The sequence below is a fragment of the Aspergillus steynii genome (genome assembly GCF_002849105.1).
Source record: "Aspergillus steynii IBT 23096 chromosome Unknown P170scaffold_2, whole genome shotgun sequence".
NCBI classification, from domain to species: domain Eukaryota; kingdom Fungi; phylum Ascomycota; class Eurotiomycetes; order Eurotiales; family Aspergillaceae; genus Aspergillus; species Aspergillus steynii.
Window position 1 is genome coordinate 5,000,170 of NW_020194399.1, and position 17,277 is coordinate 5,017,446.

Below are 17,277 nucleotides of genomic sequence, written 5' to 3' on the forward strand. Positions count from 1 at the left end.
TTGTCAAGTTCCAGTTCGTATAGAGATACAATGACATGGCGAGTATGTCTGTCAGATGTGGTTAATACTAGATCAGAGGCGGTTTACACGACTCTTGTAGTGTTCTCTGGCATCACTATAAGCCTGAGTACTGTGATCAACCTATCCAGCCGCTATTGTCGTCGCGGGGATACACCGGACCGTCGTAATCGACGAGGGCTCCCCGTCCTAGGGGAATGGCCAGGACTACTATCTGCGTCAGAGTCAGGAGGCGCCGTGCCGACGCTAGAAGCGTAAGGGCCTTGAGACGCCGGGTGGGAATAGTTGGCGTGACTCTCCGATCGAGACGGATATCCGCTGCGATCCTGGTCCTCCGTGCGACTGTAGCCCCTCTCCGAGCCGGTCTCCTCGGCCGACGTCATCGTTCGTATCGTAGGCCGAGTCACGCTGGCGCGTCTACTCGACGGTTCAGGACCATGATGGTCGGGAATGCGGGGGTCGTACGGATTCGAGGTATCACTCCGTTGACGGGTATGTGAGGACTGCTCCGCCGGACGCGCCGAAATCATAGGAGACCCCGAGCGGGAATTTTGAGAGGAACCAGGACGATGGTCTGAGGGACGTGAGGACGGCAGCGGAGCTTGCTGGTGGGGTCCCTGCGCCTTTCTTTTGCGGCCCGGTGAGTTCTGGTAGTCGGGTCGTCGAGGAGCCTGCGAGGCCCCGGGAGACTCCTGTCGGTTTCTCGGGGTATTGGGTTGCGATTGTGCCGGAGGGACCCAATGATGGAAATACAGAGAGGGAGGCGACTGGCGCGGTTGGGAATCGGATTTCCCGCCAGCAGGTTGCGAGAGCGGGACCGACGACCCCGGGGCATAATGTACATTGCTAAGGTTGATTGCAGGCTGCTGCTGGGAGCCCTGCGACTCGCCAGTGTTGAGTCGGGACATGGTCGGGGCGGCACGGGGATCCGAGGACCTGCCCATCGATTGCGGCGTGGACGAGGGTGCCGGTGCATGCAACGGTTGCGAGAGCAGCACGCCGGGCCCGGGCACTGGCTGTTGCGTCGACGTCACGTACGGATGAGAAGAAGAGGAGGGGATGGAGCGAGAATCTCGACGGGCATGAGGCGGCCGCCGTTGTGACGACGAATGGGACAGGCCGGGCATCGAGGAGGGTGCCGGAGGTCCCCGCGGCGGCGGAGGGACCGCGGATTGGGCCATATACTGTTGGCTCACCTCCAACACGGATTGAGGCACGCCGCCCTGGCTGATGCCGGCGAAGATGAGCGGGATCATGTGCGGCGGGACCCCGGCGTGCAGGGAATCCCGCAGCATACTCTGTTCGATCCGACGCTGCTCCAGCCGCAAGGTTTCCTGACGGGTCTTCTCCTCTTCCTGCTTTCGGCGGTCCTCCTCGGCCTTGGCTTCGAGCCAGGAGTAATAGGAGGCGTCCGAGTCCGGGCGCTGGGGCGGCGGACGCGGCGGCAGGGGCTGTTGGGACATGGGGTTCCCGGCGGCGAAGGCGACATCGGGCGGCGGCAAGGTCAATGCAGAGGGAGGAGGCAGTCCTCTCCGCGAGGACTCCATGCTCTGCGTCTGGGGTTCCGAGGTCGCGGGGGGCGGAGAGGAGGCGCGTGGGGCGGCAGGAATGGACTGGCGAACGATGGCGTAGTCATGGGGAGGCCCTTTCACCCCGTTCTGGGAGGAGGGTTTGAGGGTCAGCAGCATCCTCGCGAGGGATTGGCAGGCTGGGAGGGGGGAAGACCGAGGGAAAAGGGAAAAATGGAGGGGGAGCGAAAGGGGAGAGCAGAAAAGGGAAAGGGAAAAAATAAGAAAAGGTGAACGGTGGGGACTCAATTCCAGATAGGGCTGTTCGACAGATAGGCAGAAAGATATTGAAGACACGCGGGGGAAACAAAGACGGGGGGGGATGCATTGGATGGGATGCCGGGGGGGTGTGGGGGGGATCAGGACATGAGGAAGAAGGCGGAGAGGATGAATAGAGATGACAGAGACCATCAAGATCCATAGAAAGAAAAGAAGAGAGAATCCATGAGTGAAAGATGAAGACATACCAAAACCAAACAAACCAAACAAAACCCCCGGATCGCCCGATGAGGACGTCCGCCCAATCCGGTCAAGCCGCCTTTCCCGAAAGGGCCAGCTCCGTCGGCGCTAACCCGTTTCGGGCCACAGGGCTGCCTCGGGTGCCGCGTGCCTCAGGCCTCTGCCGACCGGTAAATGCCTCTTTCTCCCTTTTCACGCTGCCTTGCGGTTGTCGATTCAATTCTCAAGAACACGTTTCTCTCCCCTACCCAAGACATGAGATCATGATAACCCGTGAGATCAGGTCGAAGTCGTGGATCGGCAGACTTGGCGGCGGCCACTAGAGCATCGTTGCGTCCTCGGTAAGCCCTGCTGCCGTAAGGCTATTAGTGCGACTCCTTTGCCAATGCCAATGCGAATGTCAGACTTGACTTCTCCTGCCGGCTCGGTCCGTGCAACACGAAAAGGAGGAATCACTTCTTGACCAGTGTCATTTTAATTCATTCGGCCATGGGACTCCTATATATACCCATTCGTCATGCTGCCATCAACCGACGAACTCTCGCGGCCAAATCACTCGACCCACGGCAATCAACGGGCCCGGAGGAACCAAAAAAAGGCTTATTAAAATTAATCAAAGGCGAAATGTCGATGCCTGGTCGGACCCGAAGGGCCGTTTCATCTAGATCTCGCGTGAGACCCCCTGGCCCCGGATCTGGTAACCTCCGGGAGGATCGCTATCTACGAGAGATTAGACAAATCTTATATACTCGAATTGAAATCACTAATTCCGTCCAAATCAGGAACACCTCTAGCGCGCCGCCGAACGGGGGGGTATATCACACAACGGCCATCCGAGCCTTTCCCGCTTCCTCTGTCTCTTCTTTCTTCTAACCATATTTCCCTACTTAACTATCTCGGTCAAATCGACTCAACACCTCCGGTGGCACCGTCGGAATATACTTGCGCGCTCGTTCGCGATTCGTGCCGCCCCATCCTGCGCCGTAGCTGATCAACATGTCCGTGCTGGTGGGTAGCGAGAAGGGAAGCGTCAGGGACGGGTCCAGGAAGATGCCGTTGGCCCCGTTGCGATCGTCCATGCGCGAGGCGTTGGTCGACGCCGGCGACACCACCGACGTGGACGTTCGTCCTGCCGCCTCGGGGGTGCCCGGCGCCTCCGAGTTTCGTGGGGTCGTCTGGTCGGGGCGAGGCGTCTCGGGGCGCTCGTCGCCGGATGCTGCCTCTGCCGCACTGGCGCTGTGCGCCTGCTGGATCTTCGCTTGCTCCCGGTGCAACAGGTCCGGGTCGCGCTGCAGCTCGATCAAGAACTTCATCGCCGGTTTGGTCAGTCCTTTCTCCCCCACCTCCGGCCGATAGGATTTCACCGCGTGAAGGAGCTGCGCGGGCGTCAGTTGTTGCAGTTGAAGCAGCGTGGTGACGAGAGACTCGAAGTCGTCCCCTAACGAGGAGAAGCATTGCAGCCACTGGAGAAGCTGGATGACGGGGGCCATGTGCCGGCGCGCGGCCTCCATGGTGCTTTCGCCCGTGCAGCTGGTGGACCCGTTCTCGTAGTGCTCCGGCTGTCGGTTGTTGTTGCGCGCCCAGTCCTCCAAGGTCGACACGTTCATGCGGATCTGCATCGCCTTGGTTCGGGCCAGGTATCGCTTGGTGGTCATGATGCGGTTGAAGATCTCGGCGCCCAGCCAGTAGAGGAGCTGCGACATGATCTGCGTGGTGATGACGGAGTGGACGTCGTAGAGATCGAGAACGAAGAGCGTCGACGACAGTAGCGAGGTGATGTTGCGCGGCGAGATTTGCGCCCGCCGCCGGGGAGACGGCGGTCGGAAGCGCTTCTCGGCGGGTTCGGGGGCTTTGGCCTTGGATTTCGAGCGGAAGAGCTTCCACTCGTTCTGGAAATGAACGTCCTCCAACCCGGGAATCGTCTCATGGTCCAGCATGGCCGAATCCAACACCTTGTTCATGCGGCGCTCCGCGTCGCGAATGATCAGGATGAAGATCTCGTTGACCAGTTCGGCCAGATGTAGCTGAAATTCCACCGTAGACTCTACCAGACCGCCGTCCTTCTTCAAGTAATGTAACAGGAGAGTGGCGTTGGACATCCAGAATGCAAGGATCGTCATATCCCATTGATGGCGTTCAACCACGTCGTTGATCTTGTCCGTCGCCGAAACCAAGAGTTGGGCCAGCAATTCGGGGCTGGCATGATAATGCGCATACCGCGCACTGAGGAAAAGGAGGTTGGCGGGCACGGGCTTTTGCGAGGGAGAGCGTTGCGGAGTCATGTTGGTGATGATAATGTCCAAAATCCGTTCCAACTCGTGGTCTTGGAAGACGAACATCTGGTCGTTGAGGCATCGGTCCCAGACGAACTCCTGCTGTTCCTCCTCGAGATCCTCTTCTTCAAATGACTACCCAGCCAAAAGTCCAGCAACGGTCAGTTCAGGAGAGACAATGATAATCAAGGAATATACGCACGTCGAATTTTTCATCGAGCCCCAGGCTCGACAAATCAACTTCCAAGTTGATCGCACTCTCCTCCATCATCATGCGCCTTTTCATTTCATTCTCTGCCAACTCCTCCTCAAAGCGGCCATGTGCCAGCCCGGCATCGTAGAAATCGTCCTCGATCGCACTCGGTCCAAAGGTGTATCCATTCTCGTGCAGGTATTCCGAGATCTCGCTGCCCGGCTGGGCGAAATCGAACGCCGTGCCACCCGACGAGGACTTGATATCCGGCGACGCCCCGTGGTCCAGAAGAATCTTCGCGATCGTTTTATGTCGGTTGGTCATCGCCCACATCAAGGCGCTCCATTGATTGCGATCCTGCTGGTCAACCTTGGCGCCTGCATCAAGCAGCGCTGAGACCACGTCTTGGTGTCCCTAGAATCCCCGTCAGCTCATCACTTCTGAATTCTCACCACTCAAAGTTTCAACCCGAATCAAACAAAGGCGGGGAGAGGATCTGATCCGCACGTACAAAACAACTCGCATAAATCAACGGCACGGTGCCCTCCTCGTCCGGCATATTCACATCGATATAATCCTTCGCCTTGCCCTGCACCAGCTTATGCACACGATCCACGTCGCCATTGCTAGCCGCCATATTCAGCCCCCGCTGCAGGATATCCTTCTTTTCCGAATCCGTCAGTTTCTCGTCGGTCGCGATGGCGTCCTCGTCCGCGCCGAGCGAGTCCACCTCCCGATGGGCCGCCTGGGCCGCCAGCATCTCCATCAGCCGGGCATCGCTGTCCTCCAGACGGGCGGTCGAGGTCGACTCGTTGTCGTCGTCCGCGGCGGAGGCGAGACCGCGCCCGTACTGCGCCTGTAGGTTGTGTTCGTCGTCGTGCGAATGGTCGTCCAGAGCGAGGCTGAAGCTTAACGGTTTCGCCGCCACCGGGGTGGTCAGGAATTGGGATTGGCCTGGAAAAGAAAAGATGGCGGTCAGCGATCTTCGTCTGCCTTCGATCGACATACATTCATGACGATGCTAAGCACAAGTGTTCTAAAAGAGAAAACGTCTGCCTGATCCGGTCACAAATCGTGGGATAAGCGGGGGAGGGGAATGCGGACCTTGCCAGGCATCGTACATCTCCGTCTCCTGTGGAAGGACATGCACCGAGCGACGGTCGTCCAAGGATTTCGGCAAGTCGACCGGAAGACCGTTGGGCGGGAGAGAATCGACGACGTTGGGATCACTGCCGTTGCGACCGTCGAGGTCGTCGGATGAACCGCGGGGAGAAGCGGTCGACTCCATGTTTGGGGGCGAGCAGAAGAAAGGAAATTAGGCGGGGAATGTCACGAAGTCGTAGGAAAGAGAGGAGGGTCGGACGGCCAACTCCATGGAGGAAAGAGAGAGCGTTACGATGAGTGTCGAGAGAATACCGCCTCTTCCAGGGTCGGAGAGAAGGAGGTGGGGAGAGATGAGGCGAAGCAGAAGAAGTGAGAAAGTGAGAAGCGGGAGAGAGATTGACGTTCCGACAGACTACGTAGTTCAACAGTGCCGGGCGATGCAGCTCGCTGTAAATCCCAAACACCCCCTGGCTCCACTTCTGCCCGTCGGGCACTGGAGGAATTACATTAAGATTGCAGAGAGAAGAGAGAAGAGAAAAGGTCGAACAATGTTTGTCTGATCGTGAAGTCCCTGAAGTATGAAGTCATGCCTCCCAATCAAATGGCCACGCTACCACCGGAGAAAGACTCCAGATGCCAATGCTAAAAACACGCAGATGCCAATGCAAATTCTAATATACACAAATAAATCTCATCATAATCACGACGTAATCATCTTGTCCACGATGTCCATCACGTCGGACATAAATCGCTCAGGATATCATCCAGGGGTATTATGATGTATGAAAAAAAAAATCCAGACAATAGCCATCCAACTCCGATATTGCAAAATGTTTCCTCCCCTTTTTTTCTTTTTCTTTCTTTGTTTTTTTATGAAAATTGTGCCAATCACCTCCTGGCTCTAGTCTAGCCAAGTTGTTTGCTGCGGATTTGGATCTCTTCCTCCGAGAGTGAGGCAATCCAAAGGCACCGCTCGATGATGCCCTGCACCGGCTCGAAAGTGTATTTCGTACTGGCATCAATCAATCGCAGAAGACTCTTGACGATCTTGGCCGTCGTGCGATACCGCTCGAAGTTGATTAGCGGCTCCCCGTCGCGAACTGCCACCTGAGCGGGCTTCTGCGCATTGTAGGTGAGATCGTGGACGTACAGACCTGTACACCGAGTTAGATTTTACATCCCCTTTACAGAGGGTCTAGTTGAGGGAAACTCACCAACAAAAGGAATGCAGCCCTCCTGTGCATTCGCCGTTTCCATCTCCATGCGAAGGTCGTGGAAATTGCGAACCGGCTGGATGAGCAGTTCCATGTCCTTCAAGAGCCGTCGATCCCCGGGTGGGACGCAGGCCCATGTGCTGTGGAGTCGGGAGCAGTCGGTTGACGACAGTGCGATGGCAATCTGGAGCATGGTCGCATAGTTGCATATCCGACGGGCATGTGCAGCCGTGTGGATGAACTTGACGATGGTGCGCGCCCGCTCGTGGACGTCGTGCGTGAGGATAATCTCGGACAGAACCCATTTCACCATGAGATTGAACCGTCCCACCACTAGGTCGATGCCGCGACGCTCGTCTTCCAGGAGAAATTGCACCCAACTGACGGTGGCAGGGGACCCACTGCTCCATTTCATATCAACCAGATCTCGCCAGTCCACCTCGCTAAGGGCAGCCATTTCCAGCAACGTCAGCTGCTGCGCAAGAATCTGGGATTCGCAAGACAGCACGAAGGGCACATGATCAGGCCCTGTGAAAGCTTTTTCGGGCTCTTGGCGTTGGCGGTCCTTCTCGGACCTAGAAAGGATGTCGCCCGAAGCCTGCTGCATTGCGATGGTGCGCGCGTGAGCCTGTTCGGCAGTCCTGTTCCTCGGCGACGGGTCCGGCGTCAGGGGCTGTGCCTGGTAGATAACCGGATTGAGGGGCGTTGCGCAAGATTCGATAGATCGAGGGTGTTGTATGGTCATGGGGGGCGAAGGTGGATGGGCCAGTGGATGGGGTGGGATTCCCAACGAAGACCTGCCCAGGCTTCGCGTGTCGAGAGACAGGCGATGCTGCTCAGTCGCTTCCCGGGATTCAATGAGATCGACCGAGATCTCAGACGATAGACCTGAGCGCCGGGTCGAGCGGGTTCGAGAAGGTCTGGGAACAGACACTGGAAGCGTGGATCCTCGTGGAATGCACTTGATACTGTCCGTCTCCTTGACGATATCAATGGACGGATGCGATGATTCAACGTCCGAAGTGTCGCGGTTGGAGGCGTCGATCATGTGCAGCCGAGGCGGCACTACAGGGTGAGAGGTCGTCCGATTCATCGCAGGCTTTTTCATGGACTCGTCGCTGAGTCCTCTCTCGAGAAGCGGGATAGAGCTAAACGAGTCCTCCGATTCGGCGATAGAGTCGGAATAAGGTCTGCGCGGCGCCAGTCGACTACGAACTTGCGAATAGGTTAGGTTATCCCCCATGACGCTTTGATGTCTCTGATGATTTTGGTAGAACATCTCACGCTCGCGGGCGCTGCCGGGTGCATGGGCAGGCTGTCCGTGAGAGTGAGCGGTGGGCGTCTCAGGGGCGTCCCACTTGCCTTCGAGCTTCAGCAGCGTTGACTCGATTCCGCCATCGTCATCGTCAGGAATTTGAGCAAAGCGCCGAATCGCCGCCTCGAAGGAGCCCCGTATGTTCTGGGACGAATGTGTCTGGATCAGCGATAGTCGCGGATTAGGCGGCACAAGGCTAGTTTGAGGCCTGGATGCATTATCCCTGAAGCGAGTGGCTGTGCTTTCCGCAACAGAGCTGCTGTCTGTGTCGTATACATATGATCCCGAGCTGGTGCGTTTTGGAAGCCCAAGGTCGTTGCGCATCTGACGCAAATCGCCTCCCGGCCGTCTGCGAAGCATTGGACCGGCATTTCTCTCGAGCTGTTCCTGAGATTGTTGGTCAACATCCATCCCCTTGCCCGGAATACCGAAATGCTTCGATATCCCACTCTGGAAAGAGGCATATTTTCGAAGACGAAGCGACGGCGACGTTCCTTTCCAGGATCCTGACCCACGCTCAGCAGAGGTCGATCTCCGTATAGCGGAAAGTCTGGGCGGGCGCAGGAATTGCGAGCTTCGGCGCACCGATTTCGATTCCCGATCATCATAGTAAATAGGCAGCGAATACTCATCTCCCGCCACAGTCGACCTTTGACTCACGGAACGAAACGAGGAGGCTCTGGGCGTTATGGGAGAGTTTTCGGCGTCGAGGAATCGAGGGGAATGTTCCAGTCCCGTAGAGGAGCCTGGGATGGCACCAGACATCATAGGATTGCCCATACCAGTGTCATCCACAATAACAATCGATTCACTCCCTCCGGTAAACTGACTTTTCGTCCGTATTCGGTTGAGCGCGGCGGTGTGGAGATTAGATGCCGCAAGCTGATCGGACCCCCGCTGACTGTTTTTCCCTTGCGGCGCAGCGGCGATTTGGAACGATTCGCCTGCTCGGGGCTGAGCAGAGTCGGAGGCGGCATTATGATATAGGCGGAAAGACATGTCACACAGGACGTCGATCCTGACCGGCTTCTTAGCAGCCGCCGTGGCCTTTCTATCCCGGTAGGCATCCGACCCAAACGCAACATTATTGGGAAGGTGTGATGTTTTCGCTCGCGATGATGGACCAAAATGCCCGCCAGGGTGGCGCGAGGAGACACTATGGCCTCCATGTCTGCCGTTCAGCGCTCGACGTATTGACCCGATGATCGTCTTGACACCTGAACTCGATGGCGGCGGTTTAGGGGTCATGTCGGAATTGCTGCGTTGACTCAACCCGGGCATCCCGGTGGGAGATGGCAACGGGGGTGACGGCGGTGCCATCATAGTCATATACGACTCCGCCGGGGGGAATAGCTCGCCACGAATTAGACCGCCGAGGTGCAATGCTGCCTGGGTAGGAAATGTACCCTGGCTATCAATTTTCAAGAACGGGAGGACCGCTCGGTCGTCCCGAACCGAGTCAGAGAAGCTTCCACTACGCTTGTGAGCATGAGTGTGGAAGGGGAATCGTCGGGAAATGATAGGGGATGAGGCCGGCGCATCTAGCGAAGGACACAGTTGATGCGCGGGCATCAGAGGCACCGGGTGAGGTGCCTTGGTACCGGCGTAGGGCATAGAAAGGCGTTTGGGGGATTTGGGTCGCAGCGAACAAGAAGTTGGCTGTACGCTAGGATCGCTTTCTGCTGACAACGGCATACTTCTGGCCGTGGTTGCGGAGTTGCTGCGGTCATGGTGGGCTAGATGACGGCGTTGTTCACCCTCATGAACTTCGCCAATCTGGCTGCTCTTGGTCCTGACCATGTTCAACTGGTTCCCATCAGGATTATTGTGATCAGGCTGGTTATCACCACCAGGCTCGATGACGTGGTCCGGACTTTGATAGGCAATATGTTGATCGGAGAATTCCCAATAAGCGGAACACTTGCCATACCAGCAACGCTTCAGGTCGATGAGAATCTTCAGGTCGCTCATGCCACCCCCATCTCGGGCTTTGACGTTATCGTACAGAGTGTTGATGGTGTCGCAGAAACTAGCACGGAGGTCGTAGTCAGGAATAAAATCATCGACAAAGTAGTTTAGGATCCAATGTCGGAGAGCTGCAAACGTGCGGATGCGGATAACCCGGCCGTCGTCTTGCAGGCGATTGATAGCCCACTGCAGTCGCGCCAGCAAGAGAGCAAGGAGACTGCCGGTGGAAAGGTATGAGCGAAAGGTGAGGAAGAAATCCGATACAAGTTCGTAGTCCATGAAAGATTCGGAGGAGATTTGCGCCACGATCCGCGCCGGCGTGGCCGCACTGATGTCCCTACTGCCCGGCACATAGCGCACAACGGATTCATCATCCATCTGGGCTACCAGGGTTTCAAAGATGGTTGGCTCGATGGGCTCTTTGAGATCGTAAAATACCGGGTTCCCCGTGGTAGGGGATCGTTGAGTCAGCTCGATGGCAGCTGCGCCGGAGAACATCGACGCGGCGAAAGAAGGCCGGGCTGGATCGGAGTAGACATCCAGCATGGGAGAACTATCCCAGTTGTCTCTCAGGAATCGCGAGGCCGTGAAATTGTCCGACATGGACGCTTGCGAGTATACGGAGCTCTGCAGCGGCGTGGTGCCCCCAACATTCAGCCGTGGCGTATCCAGCCGGTAGCGTGGGATCGGGGTCTCTAGAGTCGGGCGTAACGATCCATCTGCAGACTTGGGCCGGTCATCTGACCGATCAATGAATAGACGAAATTCCCCGTGTTGGCCAATCCGCGAGGCGGACCGCTGTTCTGAAATAGTCGAGAAGGAGTGTGCTCTCTGACGGGGCCGAGGCCGCGACTGAGGGTATCCCGAGCGCGACGACTCCGTGTTGACCGATTCGCCGTCCTCGCAACTTTCTTCCGGTATAAGCTCTGGGCGTAACTCGGACAGTTGGGAATTCGACCATCGCGAAGAATCGTTCTCAGCATGGCTGCGGTGTGCGTATGGGTGAAGGTGTTCCTCTCCGGATTGGTTGGTCTGAACAAAAGGTGGAGGACAAGATTCCTGGCGCGACGGATTTCGAATCGGTCTGTGATGTGATAGGGCCGGTTAGCCTATTTTCTATTTTGTATTTTTTATTTTTCTTCCTTGTTCACAAGCTGTGATACCCACGTTCCCCCCTCCACTAGAATCCAATAGAGGCCAAAAAGGGAGAGCTGATCCTACCTGAGAAATATCTTGCCGTTCTGCCCAACATTGCCCACCGTGAAATGGTTTGGTTCCCGGGCTCCGGCAAGCGTATCACGCGGGGGAGGAAAAGCATCGAGGCGCTTCGATGAGCGCTTCCGTAGTAATTCATGGCTGTCCTTGACCCGGAGGAACGAAGTGGCCACTCGTTCCTTCGCCGATCTCAAACCCATGCTGGTCTTGTCACCCATGTTCCTCCCTTGTGCTACCGTGTGCGCGCGACGCAGATGCGACGTCGCATACTGGATCTCGGTGGGATTCGGGACATTCGCGTTGGAGTGTCGTTCAAATCCAGGTTGCACCTGGGTTGGCGTCCTGGGAAAGTCGCTGACGGTCGAGGACGATTCCATGGCGCCAGATCGATTGGCAAACAAAGATAACACAAAGCCTCCCTTTTTTTTCTCTAGTATGATGGTTTGTTTTTTGGCCTTCTTTTTTCCCCCCACACGCGACGCGGAGAAACCAAAGAAGTCGTCTGTGGGCAATCAAAAAGCCCTTCTCCTTCACCCGAATACCGAGGAGAAGATTAAGAGGAAGAGGGATGCAGGGGCAGCCCAGGCTGGGATCGCAGTCCGTGCTTGCGACACGACATGACCAGACCCGGCGCGAGGAAGGTTAGGAAGCGTTAGAGCGACGAAGATCCGGCATGAGACGGATAATCGTAAGGGAATGGCGAGGCCTTGGGAGATCGGGAAATAACACCAGGAGAATAGATCAATGGGGCAGCGAAAGAATAGTGGCCAAGATTAGCGTTTGGATCTTGGGGATAGAATGAAACGTCCCGACGAAGCGAGAAGGGGGACCAACGGCGATCAATGACGATGAACGATAATAATAATAATAATAATAATAATACGGAGCGATGACAACAATGGCAATAAACCGGACCCAACAGACGAGCTCCGAATGCTAAATAAGAATCAAAGAATCACAACAACAGGGCGAGTGGAGGCCTCGCGTGGTGGAGAGAACGAAAAGAGTAGCGAGTGAGACGCGCAGGTCAAGTGGCTGCTAAAGAAATTAGTTTAGTTTTAGTTTTTAGCAGGAGATTACCTCCAGCAGCGCCGGGCTAATAATAATTCGAGGGAGAAAAAGGGCAAAAAGGACGAGAGCTGGACGTGGAGCCCGACAGGCAAGCGGTTCCAGCCCGGCGGAACCACCCAAACGCAGGAAACAAAGAGAGGCCGCGCGACTTTGACACTTTTGACACGCATAAATTGTCTATCCTCGGGACGTATATCATATCTGACTCTATCATTCACTCGGAGATCCTTCCGCCCCAGATGCAGAGTGTCGGTCAGCTGAAAAAAGTCTGATAAAAAAAAGAAGGAAAAAAAAAAGAAAAAAAACTCAGATCTACAGCTCCAGATCGTGGACCTCCTCCGTTCAGCACGACGCTAGTGTGAGGGGGAACGATGCATCTTCCCTTTGGCGGCAATCAGGCCATATTATTAGCATCGAGTATCGAGTCTAGCTCTCTCCCTAGGTCGTCGACCCGGTATGGACGGACTCCGTCGCTGAGATCCATCCTCATATGGTCCCAATCTACGAAAAACAAAAAAGGGCCCCCCCTTTATTGTGACCTGGGACCCCCCTATCCTCAGGGCAAGACTCAGATCTCAGCCCTGAGGTCGGGAGGTCTGCTATTAATAAATCCGTCGTGACGCTGAGTCTGGCGGTGCAGCGATGCGAATACGCCGCATGCTTACTGCATTCGGCATGACGACGCAAGAAGGATGGAGGATTCAACTATTCAGTCTAGGCATCGACCCGATCGACCAGCTTGCGTCCACTAGATCTTACGCTGTACAGCTCGGGGAAGTGGGAAGGGCTGCTGAGGACCACATCCGAGCTGCAGGCGCTGCAGCTGGCACACCGTATCTCAACTGTCGACCCTCAGCCCGCCTTGAAGAATGAGGGATCTCCATTCCATTATTAACGGGAACTGGATTTTTTCCCCGTTCGGAGGGTCCCTAAGTCCTGCTACGGAGTCGACTTCCTGGGAAATCAAAACAGAGAAGGTTGCGACTGGAGAAGGGGAAAAGGGAAAAAAAAAAAAAAAAAAAAAGTGGATCGGCTTCAAAATTGGGAAGTTAGAAATAAGGATACATCAACTGATCGGCCTGCGTTCTCTCCCCTTTAACCGTTGGTTCAGATTCATAACATCATGATTTCCCACTCTGAGACCGAGGGAGTCCCGGAAAGGGGGAGGACAAAGACAACGGCAGCCACCCACCGGACCAGAGTCCAAGGGGGTAAAAAATTGCAAAAAACAACAGACACAAAGAAAAGAAGAAGGAAAAAAGGAGAGGCGGGAAAACACCAGTGCCAAAAGGGGCCCGATGATTGGCACAACTCAAGAACCGTTAACTGCCAGGATTCAGGGAGACAAAGGATAAACCCTCAGGATTTCCTCATTGCCATGAACCATGACACTCGTCTTGTCCAATATGGGCAATCCTGGGGGCTGATCCTTTCCAGGGGCCGCGGCTCGTCGTTGGCCAGCGACCGTTGTGGCGGGTCGCTTTCTCCAAGGCCGATCGCTGTGATATGGCGAGGCTACTGGAGTGGATAATGGACGATGGACTGCTAACGACCGCGTCTCCATCCGCTGAAATTAGGGCTTCCCGCTACATTCCGCATCGTACGTACTGCGTAGTTTCTCTCGTTGACTTGGTAGTAACTGCGGACTCCGTCGTAGTGTTCTCCATCCTGTCGGCCCATGACTCTGCGACCCAGCAAAAATGAAAAAATCAAACAAAATAAAAAAAATCCGTTGGGCAACATTCCTGGCATCGCGGCAGCATTCCGATCTTCCGTCCCGTGCAGAAACCCCGTCGCCATTGGCTGCCCTCCCCAAGCAGGGGACCACGAGAATGTTATAGATCAATAATGCACCGGCTGTCTCTCGACTCGTCCAATCCGCCGGAGGAGACCGCTCACCGTTGGGCTGATAACATGATTTATTCGGGGATACTCCGTACTACCCATCCTACCCAAAAATCGATGCCCCTTCAATACAATATCTACACCTCAGATAGGCAAGGAAGGAAATCTAGAGTATCCATTGGTTTAAATGGTCTCAAGTGGAAACAGAGCCCCAGTTAACTCCTCATAGAGGTACATTAACAATCGTGAAAACGCAATGCTCCTCCAGCATGTCAACGCCGTGAAATTATGGTAGTCGTAGAAATTAGTCGGCTGCCTCGTGGCCCGCTACCAGAGCTTGCACACAGGCTCCTTATCTTTGCACTTGAACGCTTCCTTAAACTCTAGAGAGTTGGCCATCGTCCCCTACCAAAATGTCGTTAGCATTGTGGGCTGTTATCACCCTAGGATCAGGATGGAGACACTCACAATAATGCGTGCTGGTTTGGGGGCATGCGGATCGTTGTAGATGGCTTCCCGCGCAGCCTCCAATGTAGTCTTGCTACACCACCAGTTGGCATAGGAGATGAAAAACAATTGCTCCTTACTGAACTTGGACAGCCCGGGCAGGTTAGGATCGGGGGATTTCTCGTCTCGCTTCTTCCACGAGTGGAAGGATGCGGAGAGACCCCCGGCGTCGGCAATGTTCTCCCCAAGGGTCAGGCGTCCGTTGACATGGAGAGGTTCCGAATTCTCCCCGGGAACGGTAAAGTTGGCATATTGGTCGACAAAGCATTGAGCCCGTTTCTCAAACCCTTCCACCGTCTTATCATCCCACCAGTCCGTATAGTTGCCATTCTCGTCGTAGTGTCGGCCACCCGAGTCAAACGCTACGAAACCATGTCAGCAAAGGTTTCTTACCCAAGTCGACCAGGTCGTCCAAAGAAAAACGGCTTACCATGAGAGAGTTCATGCCCACTGACCGCCCCGAACGCTCCATATGCCAGGTATAGAGGAGCTGCGGGGCCATAGAAGGCCGGTGGCTGCATGATTCCGGCCGGGAAAACAATTTCATTTCCAGGGGGGTTGTAGTACGCATTGACTGTCGGTGCTGTCATGCCCCATTCATTGCGATCCGTCGGCTTTCCCAGTTTGGACCATTGCTGGTGAAGATCAAACTTCGCCACGGCCAAAGAGTTTTCGAACAGAGTTTCGTTGGAGATCTTGAGGTCCGCATAAAACTTCTCCACATCCGCCGGGTCCATGACATTGGGGCTTTTGGTCGGATAGCCAATCTTCTGGACAATGTTGCCCACTTTCTGAATGCCCAATTTTCTCACCTCGGGAGACATCCACTGTGTCTGGTGCAGCGTGAAAGTGAAACGCTCTTTGATGTCGGACACAATCTGATCTCCGAGTTTCTTCGACTCCTCCGAGAAGGCGTTGAGGACGTAAAATCGGCTCAGTATCCAACCCAGGTCTTCATCCAAAACCTCAATGCACTTGCGCCATCGATCACGGGTGGCCTGGGGGTTCCTGCCAGCAAGCTTGTTATTTAGCTCTCGCAGAGGCTTGATCTTTGGGTCTTCAATGTCGTCTGCATATGCCTGAATAATCTTCCATCTGAAGAAAAGCTGAACCGTCTCCCGAGGCGTATCGCTTAGGGTCTTCGACAACGACTTCATGTAGGGGGGAGATCCCACGATCAAACGGTCAGTCTTGAAGTCTGGAGGTGCCAGGGCTGAGATGATATCCGAGAAGGAGATCTGCGGCAGAAGAGACTGGGTGTCCTTGATGCTTAATGGGTTGTAGTATTTCGTCACATCCTCCTGAGATGCCGTGTCCGGTGTAGCGTCGGCCAACTTTTTCTCGAACGCCACGACATCACTCAGACCATTGGCCAACTCGTCGCTCACAAAATCAGGCAGGACCTTCTCTACCACTTCAGTGTACTCGGCCACAAGCTTGGTGTTGTTATAGTACTCTCTGGCAGGAAGTCCGATCTCGAGAAGCGGGTGGACAAATATAGCGATCGAGTCCGGATCACGGTCGTCGGGCTAGAGATCATTAGCGCTTGGGTCCTTGAAGCGAGGATAGAAGAAATCACCATAACAAGCGGTGACACCAAAGCTTCCACACCAGATCCGATGAGATACAGGAACGCATCTGTTATGTTTACATCAGAGCCTTTGGAAGTTGACGCCAGGGAATAGACGTTGTCCAATCCTGATAACAGGTCCTGCAGGGGTTTGGTGCCACGTTTGTTGACGGTCGTCTCATCCGTGCATGCCGCATAGGCCGCCTTCAATTTGTCGAAGTTCTTAGAATCGGCGGGGTCCGATGCTTTAGGGGACTCGAGGATATGACGCAGCTTCGACTGGGCCTCTTCGCTCATATATGTCCCAGCGAAGATGGCCCCTTGGTCCGGACGCATGTCATGCCGTTCGCGCCAGCCCCCACAGACATATTGATCAAAGTTTGTGCAGGGGTCGATTTCCGCGTAGTTGGGGTCCAGATTGTAGAGGATCTCAGAGGCGGCGTGCACGCATTCAGGCGTTTCGCAGACCGAAGCTGCCACCGGGAGGGGGGGAATGTTCTCGGACGGGGTTTCCGCTACATGCATGCGACCGTGGGTTAGTGGATGGGAGTGGGTGAACAGGGCCGCGGAGGGAAGCAGTGAAGCCATACCGGGCAAACTGGTCCAGAGATAGTAGGAGACCGAAAGGAAGGAGAGGATGGCGAAAGGGTGCAACATGGTGGCCCGCTTCATACCAAGCCCTTTAAAGGGAGACGGTTTGTCAGAGCTCATGGTTCATGTCGAGCGGTGATGGTGATATCTAGATGACATGACATGGCTGACGAAGGGGTGAGAAAGCTTATATAAGCCCGGGGTAAACATGGAAGCGTTAGACAGGCGCTAAATCCGAGGCGCCAATTGGACGTTCTAGGCCTAGCGGTGCCTGAGCCTCGATTCTGCGGTCACGGGCAGTCATTCTGGCCTGGTCTGATGTTAGCAGCTGATTGTTGCGATCATTCCCAAGGTTCGTGTTCCTTG

The 17,277-nt window shown here is 55.3% G+C and overlaps 5 protein-coding genes across 5 annotated transcripts; 1 reads left to right on the forward strand and 4 right to left on the reverse strand.

Annotated features, from left to right (window-relative positions):
* Nucleotides 1-173: 173 nt before the first annotated feature.
* P170DRAFT_379605 (uncharacterized protein) lies at nt 174-1,928 on the reverse strand (the record flags this gene model as incomplete). The annotated part of the gene is made up of 1 exon (XM_024845492.1): nt 174-1,928. A coding segment is annotated over exon 1 (1,533 nt), but the record flags the coding sequence as incomplete, so codon positions are not given.
* Nucleotides 1,929-2,650: 722 nt separating this feature from the next.
* Nucleotides 2,651-5,982, reverse strand: P170DRAFT_379609 (DIL and Ankyrin domain protein). The gene is made up of 4 exons (XM_024845493.1): nt 5,616-5,982; nt 5,023-5,465; nt 4,521-4,925; nt 2,651-4,453 (listed from the first exon to the last, which is right to left on the reverse strand). The coding sequence occupies exons 1-4, from the start codon at nt 5,797-5,799 to the stop codon at nt 2,933-2,935; spliced, it is 2,553 nt and encodes an 850-aa protein (XP_024708441.1). The 5' UTR covers nt 5,800-5,982; the 3' UTR covers nt 2,651-2,932.
* Nucleotides 5,983-6,154: 172 nt separating this feature from the next.
* Nucleotides 6,155-6,457, forward strand: P170DRAFT_124144 (uncharacterized protein). The gene has a single exon (XM_024842377.1). It carries the CDS (start codon nt 6,194-6,196, stop codon nt 6,392-6,394), a length of 201 nt encoding a protein of 66 aa, XP_024708442.1. The 5' UTR covers nt 6,155-6,193; the 3' UTR covers nt 6,395-6,457.
* Nucleotides 6,458-6,521: 64 nt separating this feature from the next.
* P170DRAFT_423914 (mitotic regulator LTE1) lies at nt 6,522-11,704 on the reverse strand (the record flags this gene model as incomplete). The annotated part of the gene is made up of 3 exons (XM_024847536.1): nt 6,522-6,769; nt 6,830-11,196; nt 11,334-11,704. The coding sequence occupies 3 exons, from the start codon at nt 11,702-11,704 to the stop codon at nt 6,522-6,524; spliced, it is 4,986 nt and encodes a 1,661-aa protein (XP_024708443.1).
* Nucleotides 11,705-14,331: 2,627 nt separating this feature from the next.
* P170DRAFT_434862 (M13 family metallopeptidase) lies at nt 14,332-17,056 on the reverse strand. Its single transcript, XM_024848817.1, has 5 exons — nt 16,911-17,056; nt 16,330-16,835; nt 15,181-16,279; nt 14,712-15,112; nt 14,332-14,648 (listed from the first exon to the last, which is right to left on the reverse strand). Exons 1-5 carry the CDS (start codon nt 17,029-17,031, stop codon nt 14,571-14,573), a joined length of 2,205 nt encoding a protein of 734 aa, XP_024708444.1. The 5' UTR covers nt 17,032-17,056; the 3' UTR covers nt 14,332-14,570.
* Nucleotides 17,057-17,277: the final 221 nt, after the last annotated feature.

Bases quoted from the DNA above. Each gene is read 5' to 3' on its own strand.
- P170DRAFT_124144 (XM_024842377.1), top strand. From the start codon at position 6,194: ATGAAGTCATGCCTCCCAATCAAATGGCCACGCTACCACCGGAGAAAG.
- P170DRAFT_379609 (XM_024845493.1), bottom strand. From the start codon at position 5,799: ATGGAGTCGACCGCTTCTCCCCGCGGTTCATCCGACGACCTCGACGGT. The intron at 4,926-5,022 runs GTACGTGCGGAT...CGGGGATTCTAG, and splicing joins TGATTTATGCGAGTTGTTTT to GGACACCAAGACGTGGTCTC. The intron at 4,454-4,520 runs GTGCGTATATTC...TTGGCTGGGTAG, and splicing joins GGCTCGATGAAAAATTCGAC to TCATTTGAAGAAGAGGATCT.
- P170DRAFT_434862 (XM_024848817.1), bottom strand. From the start codon at position 17,031: ATGAGCTCTGACAAACCGTCTCCCTTTAAAGGGCTTGGTATGAAGCGG. The intron at 16,836-16,910 runs GTATGGCTTCAC...GCATGCATGTAG, and splicing joins TCTCTGGACCAGTTTGCCCG to CGGAAACCCCGTCCGAGAAC. The intron at 16,280-16,329 runs GTGATTTCTTCT...AATGATCTCTAG, and splicing joins TGGTGTCACCGCTTGTTATG to CCCGACGACCGTGATCCGGA.